Below are 23,375 nucleotides of genomic sequence, written 5' to 3' on the forward strand. Positions count from 1 at the left end.
TAATACGCATGCGCGGCAATGCATTAGGTCTCCTCGGCCGGTGGGCAGGATCAGTCTCGCCCACCGGCCGACGGAAGCACAGGGAGGAGCGGCGCAGAGGAGGAGGCAGCGATGAGGGACATCGCCGCTGCCTCAGGTAAGTGACTGAAGGGGTTTTCACCCCTTCAGTAACTGGGGATTGGTGGGTGGGAGGGAGAGGGACCTTCCAGTGCCAGGAAAACGGATTGTTTTCCTGGCACTGGAGTTTCCCTTTAAGCCCACGTGAACAGGACCTCTCTAGCAATAAATCGAGGGACCCGCCTCCCCATGGCACAGGTGTGCTCCATGACAAACCAATAAGTAATTTATGATCTTTGGTTATATACAGCACTGCACACCTTGGATACATGACTTTATAAAAGGTCACAATGTGTGGTGGAAACATTGTCACTGTACTTGGTTATTCATATTAAAAACTGCACATTTCAAGTAAACTACTAAGTGACAATAGAAAAGTGAATTTCAACCATAAGTCGAAAAGTGCTCAACTTAAAAGACTGTCCAACTTTTTTATTTTGGATAATCTGTACTAAAAATGTTAATTCCCCAAAAGTCACATTTTAATGAATAACCACGTATCTATTTGGTGCTAAATTTGTTTTCTAAAATGAATGATATCTTCAAAAAGAAAAACAGACATAGTTATCATTAATACATTATGGAAGTTATTTAATACAATTAGGTTTGAAGTCACAGTTAAAAAAAGAAAACCCACAACATTTCTTTAGCATTAACATTTGGCTAAAGTATGTGTCTTCTGAAACTTCCAAGAAAGCTCTATCTTTAGCATCTATTGATAAAAGGACAGGATGGAGAAAAAAAAAACATGCAAGAGAAGTAATTATCATATATCTTGTCATGTGTGGAATTTCCAATAGAATTGTGTTTGGCCATTTATTGTAGGTTTGGAGCTAGTCTGTGTATATAGTGCACCCTCATGGCCACTGTACACTGCATCTGTTCTGAAAAGCAGCATCCTAAACCAGTTCCTGGTTACAGCCTAAAACCTAGGTTTCAATCAAACAATAAATACAATGCATTCATAACATATCAGGAGCTTGCTCTGTTAAAAACTAACACGGTCTGTTTTTTTCCCCCCCACTGGATAGAGACTTGATCATAACAGCTAACATGACACATTTCAGCTTGTAGATGTGTTTGCTTGAAGACGTTCAATGAGCTGATCTGCCTGCAGAAACAAATAGAAACACAATTAGACTTGCAGTTGCAAAGCCATATTAATGTTGAAATGGGTAACTTGTTAAATCATATATGAACCTTTGTAACTTTTTTTAAAAACAAAGTTTAATCATTAATCACTTAAAGGAACACTATAGTGCCAGGAATACAATCTTATTCCTGGCATTATAGTGCTGAAGTGACTGTTTAGGTGAATCGATGCATCTCTACAGGGAATGTTCAGTGTCTCGGAGCGGAAGCACCTCTAGTGGCATCTAAATGACTGCTACTAGAGGTGTTACAAGGCCGCAATATAAAACAGTCTTTTCTCTGATCATAGGTAGGATTAGGGATAAAGGTCATCATTGTACCCAAGTAGCAGAATACAAATATGTTTTTTTTGCAGTAGTGGGACATGCATGGTCCCCAAAATAAAAACATGTGACAGGGAAACACACACACATCAAACTAATTTGACACTTTTAATTTAACAATTTTATCACAAACTCAAAGTGCTCTTCATTACATAGCCTGGGGGGTGTACTTTTGTGTAATCTGCAATCTCGTATGCCAAATGTCACAGTTTCAGCTTTCAAACCATAATTCACTCCTTGCAGTATTTGTTTTATGACTTATTAAAAATGTATTGAAATCCTATACATATTGTGCATTTTAACAATCAGGACTAATTAGTGAGTTAGTTTTCTTTAGTTGCATTTGATGTATAGAAATGGAAAAATAAATAAATACATTTTCTTTCTAATGGTACATAACAAAATTAACCATTAAAATGTACCTGAAAAGTTATTAGTCTTAAAATGAAATCTTCATCTGTTGCAAAACAGCAAGAAGGAGTCTAAATATTAAAAAAAAAAATTTTATTTAATCTTATTGGCTAGTGATTTAAATGGACTGAATTTAAATCAAATCTCTCCTGAAGCCAATTAAACCGTTGCTATTATTAGTGGTTAGGCTTCAGTTGCCATCTTTTCAAACAGCAGATTCCTGGCTGGATCAACTCTAATTCATTTTTCTCAGTTTAAAGGAACACTATAGGGTCAGGAACCACACATAAATCATGCTTTCCCTACCCTTCAGACTTTCTCCCCAGCTACTGAACAAGAGGTGGCTGCACTTCTCCGTTCCTCTCGCCCCACCACTTGCCCACTTGATCCTGTCCCATCTCACCTTATCAGATCTCTCTCCCCTTGTCTTGTGCCTATCCTAACACACATCTTTAACTGCTCTCTCTCTTCTGGCACTGTTCCTGCTGACCTTAAACATGCCACTGTAATACCTATCCTGAAAAAAACATCTCTTGACCCGTCCTCCCCCTCTAACTATCGTCCCATATCCCTGCTCCCTTACTCATCAAAGCTTTTGGAAAGACTTGTCTTTACCCGTGTGTCTCACTTCCTTAATTCCAACTCTCTCCTTGACCCTCTTCAGTCTGGCTTCCGCCCACTCCACTCTACTGAGACCGCTCTTATCAAAGTGACTAATGACCTAATCTCTGCTAAATCCAAAGGTCACTACTCCATATTAATTCTCCTTGACCTCTCTGCTGCCTTTGACACAGTTGATCATGCTCTCCTCCTTCAAACTCTTCAATCACTCGGTCTCTGTGACTCTGTCCTCTCTTGGTTTTCCTCCTATCTCTCCCAACGCTCATTTAGTGTCTCCTTTTCCAAGGATACCTCCTCCCCTCGCCCTGTCTCGGTTGGAGTTCCCCAAGGCTCTGTCCTTGGTCCCCTTCTATTTTCTCTTTATACTGCCTCTCTTGGAAAACGTATTGCCTCTTTTGGATTCAACTACCACCTGTACGCTGATGACACCCAGATATACCTCTCCTCACCGGACCTCTCCCCGGCCGTCCTGCAACGTGTCACTGCTTGCCTCTCTTCCATCTCTGACTGGATGTCGTCACGCTTTCTCAAACTTAACCTCTCTAAAACTGAACTCCTTGTCTTTCATCCTCCTAATACTGATCCTCCTCTCTCACTCTCCCTTCAAGTCAGTGATATCCACATAAGTCCATCCCTACAAGCGCGCTGTCTTGGCGTCATACTTGACTCTGGTCTCACCTTTGAGTCTCACATCCAGTTTGTTGCCAAGTCCTGTAGGTTCCAACTCAAAAACATAGCCCGCATCCGCCCCTTTCTTACGCAAGATGCTACCAAGGAGTTTGTCCATGCTCTAGTAATTTCCCGCATGGATTACTGTAACTCTCTCCTGACTGGTCTCCCCAAAAGCCGTACTGCCCCGCTACAGTCTGTAATGAATGCTGCAGCTAGACTGATTTTCCTATCCAGTCGGTCCTCTCACACCTCGCCCCTCTGCCAGTCCTTACATTGGCTCCCTGTATCCTATCGGAGTCAATTCAAAGTGCTAACCCATACATTTAAAGCACTGAACAATTCCAGCCCCTCTTATATCTCTTCACTGATCCAGAGGTATGCCCCTCCTCGTACCCTCCGCTCTGCCCGCGACCACCTCCTGACCGCTGCTCGCACCCGTACGGCCAACTCGCGCTTGCAGGACCTCTCACGGGCGGCTCCTCTCCTTTGGAATAACTTGCCTACTGCCATCAGACTCTCCCCTAGTCTTCAATCATTTAAGAAGGGCCTTAAAACCCATCTCTTCAGGAAAGCGTATGGCCTCCCAGAGTAATCTCTCCCTTACATACCTGTCTCTTGCTCTCTCCTATGGGATAGTGCTTTGCTCTCTTCTCCAGCTCTGCTTCACTCCTACCTGATATTTCTTATCCTAATGTTTCTAATACCCCACCTCCTATAGACTGTAAGCTCATTTGAGCAGGGTTCTCTTCAACCTATTGTTCCTGTAAGTTTTCTTGTAATTGTCTTATTTATTGTTACATCCCCCCTCTCAAAATATTGTAAAGCGCTACGGAATCTGTTGGCGCTATATAAATGGCAATAATAATAATAATAATAATAATAATAATAGGAACACAAACATGTATTCCAGACCCTATAGTGCTAAAAAACAAAACAAAAATAAAAAACACAATTTAACCTCCCTGGCGACCCTAAATATAGATACATTTTACCTTTATTCAAGTAGTCTGCTGCTGCTGGATCAGCCTGCTTGATTGACATCATCAGAAGTGGCGATCTGAGCCAATCACAATGCTTTCCCATAGGAAAGCATTGTATTGGCTGAGCTGGTCAAAGAGGCAGATCAGGGGCAGAGCCAGCACAAGCCAAACACAGCCCTGGCCAATCAGCTTCTCCTTAGAGAGATGCATTGAATCAATGCATCTCTATAAGAAAAGTTCAGTGTCTCCATGCAGTGGGTTTGGCACTGCCTCTAGTGGCTTTCTGAGGAGTGGCCAGTGGAGGTATCCCCAGGGCGTAATGTAAATATTGCCTTTTCTCAGAAAAAAAAAAAAGTGTAAACTGTAAATATCCTGAAGGGACTGTTTAGACTCACTAAAACAAATACAATAAGCTGTTATTGTTCTGGTGACTATAGTGTCCCTTTAATTGAATAACAGTACTTTTTAAACTGCAGTCTTTTTTTCTGATTACTTACAGCAATGCAATAATTCTGCCACACAGATAAGGCAAGTACACAATAATTAAAAAATACAGTATTTCACAGAAATTAGAATGTTGCCTACATGGAAACAATAATCACAATTGAAAGCAATTTATACATTGGTACTTACTGTAATAAACCAGTAGGAATTTACTCTATAGATCATACGAGAGAGAAATCCTAGTTGGCTGGCTGGTGCCAGTACATGAAGATGCAAGTGGGCTATTGAGCAGAAAGGAGGCCAGTGGAATCCCAACCTATGTTAAAATAGTAAATGAACATTTGTGATTAGGTTTATAACAGCAAGGATTAAACCGCTAAATATGTTTACAGCTACTACTAACTATTTTAATCTAATTCCCTGGTACCCAAAGGACAAGTAGTAATGTGTAAAACTCAAACTTCAATTTACAGAGAAGGTTCCATCTTGTCTGCAATGACCACTTGCCACTTAATAATGTAAAGCCCACTAACATTTTAAAATGTACCATCTAGCAAAAATTACTGTTCATTTACAATTTCTTGTAACCAACACTTTTATTCTAAAAAAAAAAAAAAAAAAAAAAAAAAAAAAAAAAAGGAGTTTGAATAAATAGTGGCTACTGTGTCAGGAGATGGTACGTAGTCATTAAATTTGAGATTCGGTTCTGCCTGAACTGAAATTCTGCATATTTCAAATTAGTGTATTTTTGAATATCAAATCGAGGTATTGCAAATTTTGAAAATCTGTATGAATAAAAAAAATCTCTAATAATTTTGTACTGCACAAGTCTAGTAGCCACTTGGCACCAACTTTGCATCACAAATTGATAGTTTTTTTGTTAAAAAGGGACACTACAGGCATCATTCTCTCTGGTAATTTTTGAATTGATCCAAAATTTTTCAAAATGACCTGTAATATCGAATCAAAAAATGTAGTACTAAAATTCTTCAAAGCCAAATAATTTAGAAAAATCGGAATGCTGTGCACACATCAAGTGTCCATATAGTTTTGAATGGTTTAATATCTAGCAGAAACCATGGAAGCCTACAGTCTGGCCCCCTCTTCAGATACTGCTAAATGTGTAAGTTCCCATCCGTATTAGATCAATTTTGCCCCTATTTGAACAGGACTTATTGGCTGAAAGCATCAGCTGATGCTCTCCGCCAATAAATACCATCCCAAATCAAGTGGAACTGTTGTCAATATTGTGCAAGAGGGAATTCCTGCTTTAGTGACATGAGAGGTGAGGCTTGACCACAGACAGTGGTGGAGGTTAACGAAGTGTGAAACTGTGTAAAAAAACAAAACAAAACCAAAAAAAACACAAACAAACAATGCACTATATACATAATTCATAGAGTGCCCCTTTAAGCTACAGGAACATCAACTGTGAAAATTCTATGCAACACTACATTATACATTTTAAAAAAATTAAAAAGAAAATGAGCTTATTTTAAGCCATTACCGAATATCTTCCAAATCAGATACATTGTTTTTCTGCAGGACACTCTTTCCAACAGACACCATATTCTTTACTGACAGAAAAACAAATAAAATAAATACCACAGGGAAGGCAAAAATCATTAACAGCAAAATATGCAAAACACAATAAAACCATTATTAAAATAGTGGGGCCCCACTTGGGCTGCAAAATCAGAGTGTAAATATCCAGGATGTGCTCTCACAAAATGATGCAAAGCCGGGTATTACAGTTTTAAAAAGGCAGCATAAATAAAGCTTTAAAAATATGTTTTTAATGGATTTGGACTAATGCATTCAAGTGTTTATCTGTTTGGGAGCGGTTATATCTTTAGATGAACAAGGCATTACAGAAATATAGACAATTCATGTTCTGCTTGCTGTTCCATTACAGGTTATTTTCCCTCTTCCACTTTTACTCGTTCACTTGCCTCTCTGATGTTACATTTATCATCTTGCTCACATTACCTAAAGAAATCAATTGGACCTGCTGGCAGGGTAAATGCAATAATTGGATTTCATCACTTTATATAAATAATCATAATATTTTACTGGAATGGTTCCCATACAATTCAATAGGGAAAGGCATTTTTAACATTATTGTCAAGGGGAGTAAATATATAAATGTCGCATAACTTAAAGCGGCATGCCGAACTTACCTTGTTCCTGCGAAGCCTCATTTCACTTTTCAAGAACGTCCTGACACTTAGACATTACGCCGGTGAAACTACCAAAGATGCAGGCACGAATAGGATCAGAGTTTCATTCATTCGATGTAATTCCGATCCGAACAAAGTCCCGAATTGCATCCTAACACGAATGGAGAAACTGTTCTCATTCTGTTGGGACGAAATTCGGTAGTTTCGCCAGTGTTCTGTTTAAGTGACAGGACATTCGGGAAAAGTGAAAGGAGGCTTTGCAGGAACACAGAGGAGAGGTGAGAATTGTGGGAAAATTGCTCTGACCACCAGAAATGAAGCACACTTTGCTCCTCCGCTGGTCAAGCGTAGGAAACCTCCATGAGACAAAGTAGTCCCTACTTTGTCTTATGTTTTAAAGGTAACTAGAGCAGACAGGAAGAAATGAAAAACAGATCCTGACAGAGAGAGGAGGAATCGATTAAAGAAAGGCAAGTTTGGCATGACAGTGCCGCTTTAAGGGGTTATTCCCTACCTGTCAAAACAACAACACACCCTTTTACAAATTTCTCATTTCATGTATCCTGCACCTTGCAATGATTCAAGTACTTAAGATTCCCAGAATGCTTGTTAGATGGGAATCCAAATTTTAAATGCAAAAAAAAAAAAAAAAAAAAAAAAAAACATACAAAACAAAGTTTAAGGTGGGTTTAAGGGATTCTCTAGTGCCAGGAAAACAAACCCGTTTTCCTGGCATTGTAGAATCCTGGAGTGACCCCCTCCCTCCCGCGTCGCTGAAGGGGTTAAAACCCATTCAGTCACTTACCTGAATCCAGCGTCGCGCACAGCAGTGATGCTGGAGCCGGAATATGACGTCACTCAGGCATCACTAAGACATCTTAGTGATGCCGGAGTGGCGTCATATTCCGGCTCCAGCATCACTGCTCCCTCACTGCCCCACAGGGACTCCATGCCAGCACTCCTAAAGGTAGGAGGGCTGGGTGGATTGAAAAAAAAAAATGAAAAAAAATTGTATGTGTGTCTGTTAGGTAGTTTGTATGTGTTTGTCAGTGGGAGTGAATGTGGTCTTGTCAGTGAGTGTATGTGTTCTTGTCAGTGAGAGTGTATATGTGTTTGTATGGGAGTCTGTGTGTATCTGTGTGTAAAGGTTTGTGTATGTGTCACTGTGTGTATCCAAGTGTGTGTTTATCAGCATGCGTGTGTGTTGTGTATTTGTGAGTCAAGATGTGTGAGTCAGTGTGTATATCGGTGTGTGTCTGTGTCATACAAACACAGATACACACAAATACACACTGTGTGTTAAGGTCTGTGTATCTGTGTGCTATAAACACAGATACACACTGTGTGTCAAGGTGTATACATAAACACACAAGCACAGATACACACCTTGACGTACAAAAAACTGCGCAATTTATTATTTCTTTAATTGGGAAACCCTGATCTACAGAATACCTCATGCTTGTTGTGAAACATTAACAGACAGATCTTAACTTTTCATAGCATGCTCAATATGTATAAATAAGATGCTAGATAAATAGACTGAGAGTTATTCTCTAAACCAGGATCTTTTCAAATACTTTAATTTTACCCTCACATTTGTAAATCCCTTTTCATTTTCTAAAGTACACAAAATAGTGAATAAACTCCATTACATTATACATCATTTGTCTTTATGTAAATTCAACACATTAGACATAGTCTTACATAATTGTACGTGATCTTTTGAAAGAGTCTTGCAGTTACCCACATGCGTTTTGGGCACTACCAGATAATGATGTGGTGCTCCAGGCCTTATGTCTCTAAAGCAGACCAAGTCATCCTATGAAAAAACATATAAAAGTCAATTACATGATCAAACATTTTTCCTATTATCGAATTTAAGGCCAAAATCATGTCCCCTAAAACTATACAGAAATAGCAAAGCACTAAACTAGACGGCATGAAAAGGAACACACTAGTGCACCGGAGTCACAGTGAAAAGAGACAGTTCAATAATAAAAATGGAGAGAAGAAACACAGAAACAAAAGAGAGAGGTGTGACAGACAGTCAAAGCAGGACAAAAGACAATGAGAAACCAGAAAGTTGGAGAGCTTTCATAGTATCTCTGAATATAAAAATGGTGATTGGCTGACAAAGGAGAAAGTACTTTTTTAAATGTGTGTCCCATTGGTATACTAGTACTAAGTTCCTCCACACCACACAGAATACATAAGCAAATACTAGTATAAATTTCGAGTGGCCATCTTTTTCATGGCCACAGAGAGATACATGTATGTCACATTCACCATTAAATTGTAGAGAATTATATGTAGCTAACTGTCATTCACATGCTTTATGGAATAAATTGTATTTTTGGTCCAGGTGGTACAGATCGACATGTACTTTTAACCCCATAGTGACCAGACCGTTTTTCAATTTTCTTACCGTTAAGAACCAGGGCTGTTTTTACATTTCTGCGGTGTTTGTGTTTAGCTGTAATTTTCCTCTTGCTCATTTACTGTACCCACTTATTACTTGGTCTTTCTAAAGATACAATTATTTTCATCACATCATATAATTTACTATAGAAAAAAAAAAAAATATGATAAAATATGATTTAAAAAAAAAAAAAAAAAAAAGAAGAAAAAAACAAACAAACAAACAAACAACCACACACACGTTTTCGAACTTTGACACCCAAAACCTGTTACGCATCTACAACCGCCAAAAAACACCCATGGCTAAATAGTTTCTAAATTTTGTCCTGAGTTTAGAAATACTTGGAAAGTTATAGGGCTATAAGTACAAGTAGCCATTTCCAAACCATTTTTTTCAAAATTAACACAAGTTACATTGTAACACTGGTATCTGTCAGGAATCTCTGAATAACCCTTCGCCTGTATATATATATTTAATATAGGTATTAAACTTGGGGTATTTTGACTCTTTTTCATGCAACCATTTTATCACCAATCTATGCCAATTTAAAAATAAAAATAATTGATTATTTTGACACACACATAGCAATTTAAGAATACATGTACTTAGACCTTTAAGGGTTAGTGCCAAAGAACACCCCAATATGTGTTCAGCAACATCTCCTGAGTACAGTGATACCCCCCATGTATAGGTGTGTCGGGTTCTCTGGGGGCTAAAATACCTTATTTGGAGGGTGCGCATTCCAGTTTTCAACTTGGGATGTTCACAGCTGGTCATAATGCACCCGTGTCCTATTTGGGACATTTTTGAAGTTGGCCAACGTAATGTACCCCCATCAAACCATATATTTCTGAAAAGTAGACACCCTAGGGTATTTCAAATGGTGGTATTTTAACACTTGCCATGCACTAATTCTTCCACATGTCTTTGTCAAACTTTTGGGAAATCATATTTTTTTTGTTATTTCTCTCTCACATTGTACTTTAGGCATGGATTCTGAGTTCCTGTTATGTGTTACTGACAAAGAACAACATCTCCCGAGTACAACAGTGCCCCCAATGTACAGGTTTTATGTGTTTTTACAAACTTACAGGGGTCAAATGTAGGGCTTTCCCCTTTTCCATGTTTGCAATTTGCCAGATTGGTTTGCTGGGCCCATGTTGCCTTTGAGACCGTATAGCAGCCCAAGAATTAAAAATAACCCCATCATGGCATATAATTTGTAAAAGTACTGTATATACTCGAGTATAAGTCAAGACCCCTAATTTTACCCCCCAAAACTGGGAAAACTTAATGACTCGAGTATAAGACTAGGGTGGGAAATGCAGCAGCTACTGGTAAATTTCTAAATAAAATTATATCCCCCAAAAATATGAATTGAAAATTTATTTACAGTGTGTGTATATAATGAATGCAATGTGTGTGTGTGTATATATAATGAAGTGTGTTTGTATGAATGCGATGTGTGTATATGAGTGCAGTGTGTGTGTATGATGCAGAGCCTTGGTGGGGAATGGGCATTTTTATTATTTTTTTTTTAAATATATATATATATATATATATATATATATATATTTATTTATTTTTTAATATTATTAAAGGACCACTATAGTGCCAGGAAAACACTCGTTTTCCTGGCACTATAGTGCCCTGAGGGTGCCCCCACCCTCAGGGTCCCCCTCCCGCCCGGCTCTGGAAAGGGGAAAAGGGGTAAAACTTACCTTTTTCCAGCGCTGGGCGGGGAGCTCTCTGCCTCCGATCCTCCTCCGTTCCGCCCCGTCGGCTGAATGCGCACGCGCGGCAAGAGCTGTGCGCGCATTCAGCCGGTCGCATAGGAAAGCATTTACAATGCTTTCCTATGGACGCTTGCGTGCTCTCACTGCGATTTTCACAGTGAGAATCACGCAAGCGCCTCTAGCGGCTGTCAGTGAGACAGCCACTAGAGGATTTGAGGGCCGGATTAACCCATTTTTAAACATAGCAGTTTCTCTGAAACTGCTATGTTTATATAAAAAAGGGTTAAACCTAGCTGGACCTGGCACCCAGACCACTTCATTAAGCTGAAGTGGTCTGGGTGCCTAGAGTGGTCCTTTAACCCCTTAAGGACACATGACATGTGTGACATGTCATGATTCCATTTTATTCCAGAAGTTTGGTCCTTAAGGGGTTAATATATTATTTTTATTTTATTATTTCCATTTTTATTTATATTTTTTCGTCCCCTCAAATCCTCTAGTGGCTGTCTCACTGACAGCCGCTAGAGGCGCTTGCGTGATTCTCACTGTGAAAAATCACAGTGAGAGCACGCAAGCATCCATAGGAAAGCATTGACAATGCTTTCCCATGAGACCGGCTGAATGCGCGCGAAGCTCTTGCCGCGCGTGTGCATTCAGCCGAATGGGAGGAGAGGAGAAGGAGAGCTCCCCGCCCGGCGCTGGAGAAAGGTAAGTTTTAACCCCTTTCCTCTCCCCAGAGCCCAGCGGGAGGGGGTCCCTGAGGGTGGGGGTACCATAGTGCCAGGAAAACAAGTATGTTTTCCTGGCACTATAGTGGTCCTTTAATACTTGTGTAAGGGGCAAATAGCCGTATATGGAGTAAGGATCCAACATAAGCATACACATACACATATACACACACACACACACACGTGTATATATGTATAATATGATATATTAGAATTAAAGTATTTTATAATATATTATACATATATATGATTTCATTATATATGTGTATATATCTCAAAGTACACTTAGAATGAATTCATATATATGTATAATGGATTATAAAATGGTTTCAATATTTTATAATATATTATACACACAGGGCCGGAGCTGCTGCAGGGGGACTGCTGGGGTCTCTGGTCCAGGTAAGGCTCCTATTTGCAGTGGTTGTACTAGGCACGTCCGGGGTCCTTAAAGGGACACTATAGTCACCTGAACAACTTCAGCTTAATGAGGTTGTTCAGGTGAGTGCTACAGCTACCCGGAGCCTTTTTCTTGTAAGCACTGTATTTTCTGAGAAAATGCAGTGTTTACATTGGAAGCTTGGAACACCTCTTGTTGCAGTCAATCAGACGGCCACCAGAGGGACTTCCGAGTTCAGAGGCCCTAAAAAGGCCTCTCGTCCGATGCATTCTGGGTGAATGCATCAGACGCGCTATCAGCACACAAAGCACTGTGAACGCGCTTTGTGTGCTGATAGCCTGTCAGCACTGCTGTGGGCGTGGCTTCAGCTGACAGCTTCAGCTGACAGCTGAAGCCCGAACCCACAGGGACGCTTACGGTCCACAATAGTGGTTGAAGGGGGGGGGGGAGAGACCTACTCTCCTCCCCCCCCCCCGGACCCCACCGCTGTGCGGCGGGTGGGGGCCCTAAAATTATCAATAAGGGGGGGACCTATTGTCCCCCTCCGGCCCCCACCCCTGAGCGGTGGGTGGGGGCCCTAAAATTATCGATAAGGGGGGGGACCTACTGTCCCCCCCCGGCCCCCACCCCTGTGCGGCGGGTGGGGGCCCTAAAATTATCAATAAGGGGGGGGACCTACTGTCCCCCCCCCGGCCCCCACCCCTGTGCGGCGGGTGGGGGCCCTAAAATTATCAATGAGGGGGGGGGACTTACTGCCCCCCCCGGCCCCCACCCCTGAGCGGCGGGTGGGGGCCCTAAAATTATCAATAAGGGGGGGGACCTACTGTCCCCCCCCCCGGCCCCCACCCCTGTGCGGCGGGTGGGGGCCCTAAAATTATCAATAAGGGGGGGACCTATTGTCCCCCCCCGGCCCCCACCCCTGAGCGGTGGGTGGGGGCCCTAAAATTATCGATAAGGGGGGGGACCTACTGTCCCCCCCCCGGCCCCCACCCCTGAGCGGTGGGTGGGGGCCCTAAAATTATCGATAAGGGGGGGGACCTACTGTCCCCCCCCCGGCCCCCACCCCTGAGCGGTGGGTGGGGGCCCTAAAATTATCGATAAGGGGGGGGACCTACTGTCCCCCCCCTGAGCGGTGGGTGGGGGCCCTAAAATTATCGATAAGGGGGGGGACCTACTGTCCCCCCCCCGGCCCCCACCCCTGTGCGGCGGGTGGGGGCCCTAAAATTATCAATGAGGGGGGGGACTTACTGTCCCCCCCCCCGGCCCCCACCCCTGAGCGGCGGGTGGGGGCCCTAAATACAAAGGGGGGGGGACCCTAGTTAACCCTCCCCCCCCCCCAAAAAAAAATTTATCTCCCTACCTACCCCCCTCACCCTAACAATAATGAGGGGGGGAACATTAACTAAAAACCTGTAAAAAAGAAAAAATGAGATAAAATCAACTTACCATTCGATGTTTTCTTTCTTCTAAAATCTTCTTTCTTCAGCCCAAAAAAGGCCAAATAAAAATCCATAATAACCGACGCAATTAAAAAAAAAAAAAAAAAAAAACGAGCGCAAAAAAAATAATCCGTCTTCACCCATGGAGGGCTCCGCGCAGACTGAGCTCCGCAGGGTGGGGAAGGCTTATAAAGCCTTGCCCCGCCCTGCAATTAGGCTAAGAACACTCTGATTGGTGGGTTTAAACCAATCAGAGTGCTCTGTCATTTTACAAGCGTGGGAAAGTTCTTTGGAATTTTCCCACGCTTGTAAAATGACACAGAGCACTGTGATTGGATGGATTTCAAGCCATCTAATCACAGTGCTCTGTGTCATTTTACAAGCGTGGGAAAATTCCAAAGAACTTTCCCACGCTTGTAAAATGACAAAGAGCACTGTGATTGGATGGCTTGAAATCCATCCAATCACAGTGCTCTGTGTCATTTTACAAGCGTGGGAAAATTCCAAAGAACTTTCCCACGCTTGTAAAATGACACAGAGCACTGTGATTGGATGGCTTGAAATCCATCCAATCACAGTGCTCTGTGTCATTTTACAAGCGTGGGAAAGTTCTTTGGAATTTTCCCACGCTTGTAAAATGACACAGAGCACTGTGATTGGATGGATTTCAAGCCATCCAATCACAGTGCTCTGTGTCATTTTACAAGCGTGGGAAAATTCCAAAGAACTTTCCCACGCTTGTAAAATGACAAAGAGCACTGTGATTGGATGGCTTGAAATCCATCCAATCACAGTGCTCTGTGTCATTTTACAAGCGTGGGAAAATTCCAAAGAACTTTCCCACGCTTGTAAAATGACACAGAGCACTGTGATTGGATGGCTTGAAATCCATCCAATCACAGTGCTCTGTGTCATTTTACAAGCGTGGGAAAATTCCAAAGAACTTTCCCACGCTTGTAAAATGACACAGAGCACTGTGATTGGATGGATTTCAAGCCATCCAATCACAGTGCTCTGTGTCATTTTACAAGCGTGGGAAAATTCCAAAGAACTTTCCCACGCTTGTAAAATGACAAAGAGCACTCTGATTGGCTTAAACCCACCAATCAGAGTGTTCTTAGCATAATTGCAGGGCGGGGCAAGGCTTTATAAGCCTTCCCCCGCCCTGCGGAGCTCAGTCTGCGCGGAGCCCTCCATGGGTGAAGATGGATTATTTTTTTTTGCGCTCGTTTTTTTTTTTTTTTTTTTTTTTTAATTGCGTCGGTTATTATGGATTTTTATTTGGCCTTTTTTGGGGCTGAAGAAAGAAGATTTTAGAAGAAAGAAAACATCGAATGGTAAGTTGATTTTATCTCATTTTTTCTTTTTTACAGGTTTTTAGTTAATGGTCCCCCCTCATTATTTTTAGGGTGAGGGGGGTAGGCAGGGAGATATTTTTTTTTTGGGGGGGGGGGGGGAGGGTTAACTAGGGTCCCCCCCCTTTGTATTTAGGGCCCCCACCCACCACTCAGGGGTGGGGGCCGGGGGGGACAGTAGGTCCCCCCCTTATTGATAATTGTAGGGCCCCCACCCGCCGCTCAGGGGTGGGGGCCGGGGGGGGACAGTAGGTCCCCCCCTTATTGATAATTGTAGGGCCCCCACCCGCCGCTCAGGGGTGGGGGCCGGGGGGGGACAGTAGGTCCCCCCCCTCATTCATCATTTTAGGGCCCCCACCCGCCGCTCAGGGGTGGGGGCCGGGGGGGGCAGTAAGTCCCCCCCCTCATTGATAATTTTAGGGCCCCCACCCGCCGCACAGGGGTGGGGGCCGGGGGGGACAGTAGGTCCCCCCTTATTGATAATTGTAGGGCCCCCACCCGCCGCTCAGGGGTGGGGGCCGGGGGGGACAGTAGGTCCCCCCCTCATTGATAATTTTAGGGCCCCCACCCGCCGCACAGGGGTGGGGGCCGGGGGGGGGGACAGTAGGTCCCCCCTTATTGATAATTTTAGGGCCCCCACCCGCCGCACAGGGGTGGGGGCCGGGGGGGACAGTAGGTCCCCCCCCTATTGATAATTTTAGAAAGCGAGCTGAGCTGTCAGTCAGACAGCTCAGCTCGCGAACGCGCATTCCGCGCACATGCACGGTAAAGCGCTCAGGTTCTTCATAGGGCGGCATTCAATGCCGCTCTATGAAGAACGCGATTGGTGGAACGGAGGTAAGTTTTTAATATAAAAACACCTCGAAATTTATTTTTAATAAATGAAAGTACATATAAAAGCAAGAAGGAAGGCTGGGGACCTGTCTTTCTTGCTTTTATATGGTGACTATAGAGTCCCTTTAACTACCGTTTTTTTTGTCCATGGTCTTTAAGGGTATATATCTCAAAATACAGTTAGAATAAAATTACATATATATTTTGTATCTATATCACACACACGTGTAATTTTACATTAATATTTGTATATATATTAATAAAAATACACTTAGTATATACAAGAGATTATATATATATATATATATATATATATAAATAAATTGTTTATTTCTTTCAAGTTTTTCAACTTTATTTTAACTTGTTTTCACCAGCAAGGGGAATGTCTGTCAGTACAGGCAGAACTGAGTGGTCACATGGCCCTTGGGGTGTCCTAAATTGCACAGGGGGGGGACGACTATCTGGGCTCAGTCCAGAGATTCCCCCAAAGAGAAGACCGATTGCCGGCGGGGGAACGGCAGCAATCGTCAAGTGCATGGGGAGAGAGAGTAGAGGGTTAATTTAAAAAAAAAAATCATGAGTGCCTTGACCCCTCGGTAGAGACAGAGCATCAAAAGCCTGCCTGAAGGCTTCCGATGCTCTGTCTTACAGCCGGAAGATATTCCTCCGGGGGGAGCGATCACCCAGTGGCCCCCGGCAGTGAGGGGGGTATTACAGCGATGCCTCAACATTGAGGTATTGCTGTAATACCATTAGAGCTGCTGGAAGCGATCATGGTCGCTTCCAGAGCTCTAATTACCCCAGGACGTATCAGGTACGTCCGCGGTCCTTAAGGACCATTTTTTTGTCGGACGTACAGATACGTCAGCGGTCCCTAAGGGGTTAAGGAGCTTAAAATTGACACTCCAAGCACCACAACAACTTTGCAATCAAGTTGTTATAGTGCGAGGAGATCCTGAGCGCTAACTTACCTGAAGGTGTTAAATCGTTAACAAATGGTTTAACCCAGTGGCTCCTAAATCAGTCCTCAAGGCATCCCTACCAGTCCAGGATATAGGGATCACCCAGTTGTGTCCAAGGTGTCTTTAGAAAACTAAGTATCTTGAGGACTGGTTTGGGAATCACTGGTTTAACCCTAAAGTCTTCAAACTGGCCCCCAATTGCTCTGTCCCTGCACTGCTCAATTTCTGAGGAGGATGCTGCTGATATGCTGAGACAATGAGATAACTTGCTTGTCCTTTCAATAGCTCTTAATTGAGAAAAAAGAGAGTGAAAAGCATGCATATCTTTTTCACTCACAATTCTCAATGAGGAGAAACTCATCTCAGGCTATCAACACCAGCTGTTTCAAGGCTTTCTTACTGAAACCTCAGATATTGGGCAGAGGTGTAGAGCAGAGCAGAGTAGTGAAGTGCTAGCTTGAAGACTTTTGGGTTAAACCATTCATTAACAGTTTAATCCCATCAGCTAATCAGACCCCTGGAAACTGAAATTCTTATGGTGCCTTTAAAGGAACACTCCAGTGTTATAAATAAATACATTGATTTAATCTATAGTGTTTGGTTAGGCTCAAGTGCATCTTTTCTAAAAAAAAAAAATAAAAAAAAAAAAATTCATATTAAAGGATAAACTTACCTCTAATTCAGAGGCCAATGGGTCTCCTCCCAGCACCTCAGATTGAAGCATTGGCAAGCAGGGTGCATGTGCAGCAATTTCTGTGCTGAGCCAGCAATGCTTCACTTGAAAAAGCATTAAATCCATTTCTCTAAATTACAAATTAAATCGGCAGTATTATTATTAGTGAGAGGACTTTCTGATAACATCTAAATCACTTTAACAAGCTGAAGTGCTTTATGGGTCGGGGTGTTTCATTAAAGCAGAGAGAAGAAGAATATACTTTATCTTTCTTCATCTTCCGGGTTAGCTACATGTACTCTTGTCCATGCACGTCAGTATGGAATGGGATTCCTTCACTGGTCCTCCAAGGGTCTATGGAGGATGCCCATTTTGTGCTCTTGTGCTTTTCCCCATTGGCCTCCATAAATCGTTTTGCGCTTTCCAATGAGATGCATGGGGTGATGCCAGAAATTAAAGTCCTAGCAGAATGCATCAAGATAACTGTGAGGCAAGGTATTTTTCGTTAAACCTGTGAAAGAAGCATTATAACAACTTCCTGGTGCCATTACAGCCCACTGAAGTAGTTATGGCGCCAGGGTACTCCTAGCACCATATCCCATATATCTGTAAATCACTGCAACGGTTTGCCATTCTACATGGTCCTGTCGGGTGCTAGAATTCCTATATGGCTGGTTGTGATGCGTATTTGGATTCTGGTTGTCGATCATGCTGATCATTGGCTGAGAGCTTCAGCTAACTGCTCTCAGGAAATGGTTGCAAATCTGTACATAGAAATATGGACAAGAATGACAGTCAACCTCGAACTTTAGGTGGCTGATTATGACCTAGTGGTGCTGCTGGAGGCGTAGTGACACCTCCGGCAGCTGACGGGTTAATCTTACTCAAATGTGCAGCATTTGACAGAGAAAAGTTGCACATACAGACTCCATGACCACTTCAAACCACTGAAGTTCATTTGGAGAAACCCTTAAAGGGGCACTATAGGCCCCCAGACCACTTTAGCTCATTGAAGTGGTCTGGGTGCAGTATCTTTATTGCACTTGGTGCTGCAATGTTAAACATTGCAGTTCCAGAGAAACTGGAACTGCAATGTTTACATAGTAGCACTAAGTCTGCCTCCATTGGCTGTCTCCCAGAAAGCCACTGGGGGCGCTTCCTGGAACCTAACTGACCCTTGGTCTGGTAACTGATATGCTGGACACCTTCACGCTCTGCATGAGGACATCCAGCATCACATTTTTTTTTCCCCATAGGAAAGCATTGATTCAATGCTTTCCAATGAAGAGGTCTAATGCACGCATGTTACGTGGGATGGAGGACGAGGCAGACCCGTGACCCAGCATCTAGGGACATCAGCGCTGAGATAGATAAGTAAATAAATAAAAGGCTTTTTAACCCTTTATTGACCGCGGTGAAGGGAGCTGTGGTGCCAGGAATACAGCTTTGTATTCCTGGCACTTATAGTATACCTTAAAATATTAATATGCTAAAATCTGCTTCTGCTCTTATCAAAAGCTTATGCTTTAAGAAAGTGAGGCTGTAGAGTAGATGTGGTTTTCTGTAAAAGGTTTAATAATAGCTTGTTACCATCACTGACCCATTATTTAATGAGAGCTTTAAATATGTTGGTGCCAGATGTGTACATTTCAAAGCCTTAGCCATCTGCTATTGCCTTATGGAATCAATAATCTAGAATATCTTAAGTGCATACAAATTGCTTGTTTCCTAGATATTTAAAGAGACACTCTCAACCCCTAGAGCACTTCAGCACTGAATGTGAAAGAGCAGGGAGGCAGATCAGAAGCCCCCGCAGCACATGTGCTAGCTCTGACAGCTATCACAGCTGCAGGGACATCGCGAATACCGCGGCAGACCGGAGGAGCGTTAACCCCGCAATCGCGGCGATCTGGGGTTAGTTTTAGCGCATGACGGAGCCAGTCCGTCATGCGTCGTTAAGTGCTTAAAGTGGCCCAGTATTCTAAAAGAATCCAGTTCTGTCTTGGCACATCCAGCGCACACACTGCAAAGATAGGTAGAATACAGAAACATTGGAGAAGATTGATCAGAGTAATTCTGTTGTAAAAAGTGGTGCAATATGTAAACTGGTAGATGTTACCAATGAAATGCGTCAGACGGCTCAATTAGTAAGTTTAGTACTTTTCATTTTTTTTTTTTTAGAACTGAACTTTTTGATAAATCTCCTCCATTGTTTTTGCCTCAACTAAGTTCAATAGTGTGAAAAGGGAAGCAGTTCTAATAAGGATTAAACCAAAACTGTTAGTATTACAAACATGTATTTCTTAAATTCAGGGTTACCCCCAGAAATAATAAATACATTTTACTCACCTTCTACACCTGGCGAACCTGTGTCCATGTGCTCAGTACTTCCTTGACTAAGACCATCATTAGTGGTGATCTCTAATCCAAAGCTTCTATGTGGTGGCGGCGGTAAATATATCGCACATGCGTGGCAATCACTGAGCTGCCAACCAGCATATTCTCATATAAATGCATTGACTTGCCCAAATGAAAACATACATGCTTTTATTATTCATTTTTTATTTGCAGGATATCTAAAGACAGCTTACAAAACCTGCAGTTCTCTTGTCTGCTGCCTTTGCAAGCCCTCCCCTTCTAACTTAGACTAGACTTTCTGTAGATGTCCAATCACAGACTTCCCAATGCAACTAAATGAGAAGTCTTTGCAAGGCAGATGCTGCCTGTTTAGCTCAGCTGAGCTAACCAAACCAGGAAGTAACAGGACCTCTTGTCTGATTAACCGCCAGGAGAGTGTACCAAGGTTAAGTTACAAAATGTAAATTTGTATTGAAATATTTACTTTTTGTAAAATGAAGAGGACACACTCTTCCCATATAAAGCATTTCAGGAAGCTAAAGTGCTTTAGGGGTCTTGAGTATCCCTTTAAAAGGAACACAGTATCAGAAATACAAACATCTATTCCTGACACTGCAGTATTTAACTATTTAGGTGACCAGTACCTTTAAGATCACATGTTAAAGGTGAGTTTACTAACCTTTTTCCCATGCCTTGCCACAGATGGCCCTGCACTTATGGCTGAGATCATCAATCTCGACATCTCAGCCAATTCAATGCTTTTTCATCTGAAAGCATTAGGAGGCTATTGCGCATGCACAGCTAAACACCACACCGCGCCAATCAGCATCTTCTCATCATAGAGATGCATTGAATCCGATGCATCTCTATGGGGAGTGTATAGTGCTTCCATGCAGAGCATGGAGACGCTGAATGTAGGGGCTGTCTGAGTGACGGTCAGTAGAAGGATTACAAGTTATTCTGGGCTAAAAGCAGAAGGTAGTTTCTATGAAAAGGCAGTGTTTACATTAAAAAGCCTGCATGAACATGCTATAGACACCAGACATTAACCCCTTAAGTCCGGAGGGCGTACTATTACGTCCTTTTAAAAGCGGCTCTAAACGCCGCCGGACGTAATAGTACGCCCTCCGGTTTTTAGTAACTTACCCGGTCGCCGGCGGTCCCACGCCGGCGATCGCGGTTGGGGGGACTCCCAGGGAGCCCCCCCGCGGCACATCTTCCTCCTCCGGTGCCTCCCGGTCATGTGAGAGTGAGGTCCTTGCGAGGACCTCACAATCACATGGCCGGTATAGCTGGCTCAGGCATTGCCAGCAGGGGGACCAACTGTAATGACAGTTGGTCCCCCTGCTGGCTGAAAATAAAATAAAAATAATGTTAAAAGTGTAAAAAAAAAAAATTATACTTAGATCATATATATATTATATATATATGATCTAAGTATATATATACACACATATACATACACCGTCTAGGTGTATTTTAATATTAATATATATATAATTATATATTAATATCAAATTACACGTAGACTGATACTGATTAAATATATATATAATTATTGTTATATATATATTTAGAAATAATCTAAAAAAAAAAAATATGTAAATGCGTAAAAAAATAAAATAATAAATAATTAAAAATAAAATATTAAAAAATATATAGATGTGTTTTATTTCGTTCTAACTGTATTGTGATATTAATATATATATATATTTATATCAAAATACACGTAGAACGAAATAATATATATATCTATATACATAAATATATACGTATATATCACTATATATATATATATATACCTATATATAAATAAAAATATTAAAAAAAATATATATATATATATATATATATACACATATGTATATATATATATATATACACACATATATTAATTCTACACATATATTTATGTAATAATTTTACATAATTAGGTATCCTAATTAATTACAATTAGCGGGACCTGCCTGACCACCCATGCCGAAAGTATAGGGAATTTAATTTGCTAGCACTATATTTAACCCTATAACTTTCCAAGACACCATAAAACCTGTACATGGGGGGTACTGTTTTACTCGGGAGACTACGCTGAACACAAATATTAGTGTTTCAAAACAGTAAAATGTATTACAACCATGATATCGCCAGTAAAAGTGAAGTTTTTTGCATTTTTCACGCACAAACAGCACTTACAGGGACGATATTATTGCTGCAATACTTTTTACTGTTTTGAAACACAAATATTTGTGTTCAGCGAAGTCTCCTGAGTACAACAGTACCCCTCATGTACAGGTTTTATGGTGTTTTCAAAAATTACAGCGTCAAATATAAGGCTTGTGTTTAATTTTTTTCACATTAAAATTCGCCAGATTGCTTACGTTGCCTTTATGACCCTATGGTAGCCCAAGAATGAAAATTACCCCTATGATGGCATACCATTTGCAATAGTAGACAACCAAAGGTATTGCAAATGGGGTATGTCCAGTCTTTTTAGTAGCCACTTAGTCACAAACACTGGCCAAAATTGGCGCTATTTGCATTTTTCACACACAAACAAATACGAACGCTAACTTTGGCCAGTGTTTGTGACCAAATGGCTACTAAAAAAGACTGGACATCGCTTATTTGCAATACCTTGGGTCGTCTACTATTGCAAATGGTATGCCATTATGGGTGTAAATTTATTTCCTGGGCTACTATACAGGCTCAAAGGCAACGTAACCAATCTGGCGAATTTCAATTTCAAATGTAACACGCTATATTTGACCCTGTAACTTCCCAAAACACCATAAAACCTGTACATAGGGGGTACTGTTTTACACGTGAGACTTTGCTGAATACAAATATGTGTATTTTATTGCAGTAAAAGCAAACAGTATTATGACATTGACAGTTAAAATGTCATGTAGAACGAAAAAAATCAAAAAAAATCTTATTTTGTCCCATTTTTTTCATATTAAATTATGTTTCATAGCTAAATATTTGATATTAAATGAAAGCCCTGTTTCCCCTGAATAAAATGATATATAATAAGGGGGGGTGCATTTAATATGAAAGAGGTGAATTACGGTTGGACAGACATATAGCGCAAATGCCAGGTTTTGTTTCGTTCACAACTTGTACATTTGGCTGCGGTGTTAAGGGGTTAAGCTGTTGTAGTTTTGGTGACTATCGTGTCCCTTTAAGTAAATATTAAAAATCCTGGTGACCGTGACAGCCCCAGTTTAAGGAGCATTATTAAACCATATTCGTTTGATCCAGTGCCATCAGTGCTGTTAGTGTTGGACCGTCACTGTATTGCTCCCCCTCTTCCCATCACCCTGCCATCACTGCCACCCATGCCATGACTGGTGGGGGACTCACATCGGCATGGAGCATCTCGGCCCCGCTCTCCTCGCTGCTGGCGATCCTGCAGAAGATGCACTTGCTGTCAAAGGCCGAGTCCTGGTGCTCGCTGTCGGCAGCCATGGCTGTGTCTCTGCCCGGCTCCCCACCTGCTGGCACTCTGGCTCCGCTCTCCAGCTTTGTCTGTCCGCCAGCTCCACCCAACACACAGCGAGCCGCACTCCCG

At 41.9% G+C, this 23,375-nt stretch overlaps 1 protein-coding gene across 1 annotated transcript; it reads right to left on the minus strand.

Annotated features, from left to right (window-relative positions):
* Window positions 1-551: 551 nt before the first annotated feature.
* HINT3 (histidine triad nucleotide binding protein 3) lies at window positions 552-23,373 on the minus strand. The gene is made up of 5 exons (XM_063441165.1): window positions 23,168-23,373; window positions 8,605-8,719; window positions 6,228-6,297; window positions 4,910-5,036; window positions 552-1,228 (listed from the first exon to the last, which is right to left on the minus strand). Exons 1-5 carry the CDS (start codon window positions 23,270-23,272, stop codon window positions 1,181-1,183), a joined length of 465 nt encoding a protein of 154 aa, XP_063297235.1. The 5' UTR covers window positions 23,273-23,373; the 3' UTR covers window positions 552-1,180.
* Between the last annotated feature and the right edge of the window lie 2 nt (window positions 23,374-23,375).

This window comes from Pelobates fuscus, chromosome 2, assembly GCF_036172605.1.
Source record: "Pelobates fuscus isolate aPelFus1 chromosome 2, aPelFus1.pri, whole genome shotgun sequence".
Classification (NCBI taxonomy): domain Eukaryota; kingdom Metazoa; phylum Chordata; class Amphibia; order Anura; family Pelobatidae; genus Pelobates; species Pelobates fuscus.

What these genes read in the sequence shown, in the direction of transcription:
- HINT3 (XM_063441165.1), bottom strand. Translation starts at nt 23,272, where the DNA reads ATGGCTGCCGACAGCGAGCACCAGGACTCGGCCTTTGACAGCAAGTGC. An exon ending in TCTGATTTGGAAGATATTCG is followed by an intron (nt 5,037 to 6,227) that starts GTAATGGCTTAA and finishes ATTTTAACATAG; the next exon opens with GTTGGGATTCCACTGGCCTC. An exon ending in ATTCCTACTGGTTTATTACA is followed by an intron (nt 1,229 to 4,909) that starts GTAAGTACCAAT and finishes TTGTTTCTGCAG; the next exon opens with GCAGATCAGCTCATTGAACG.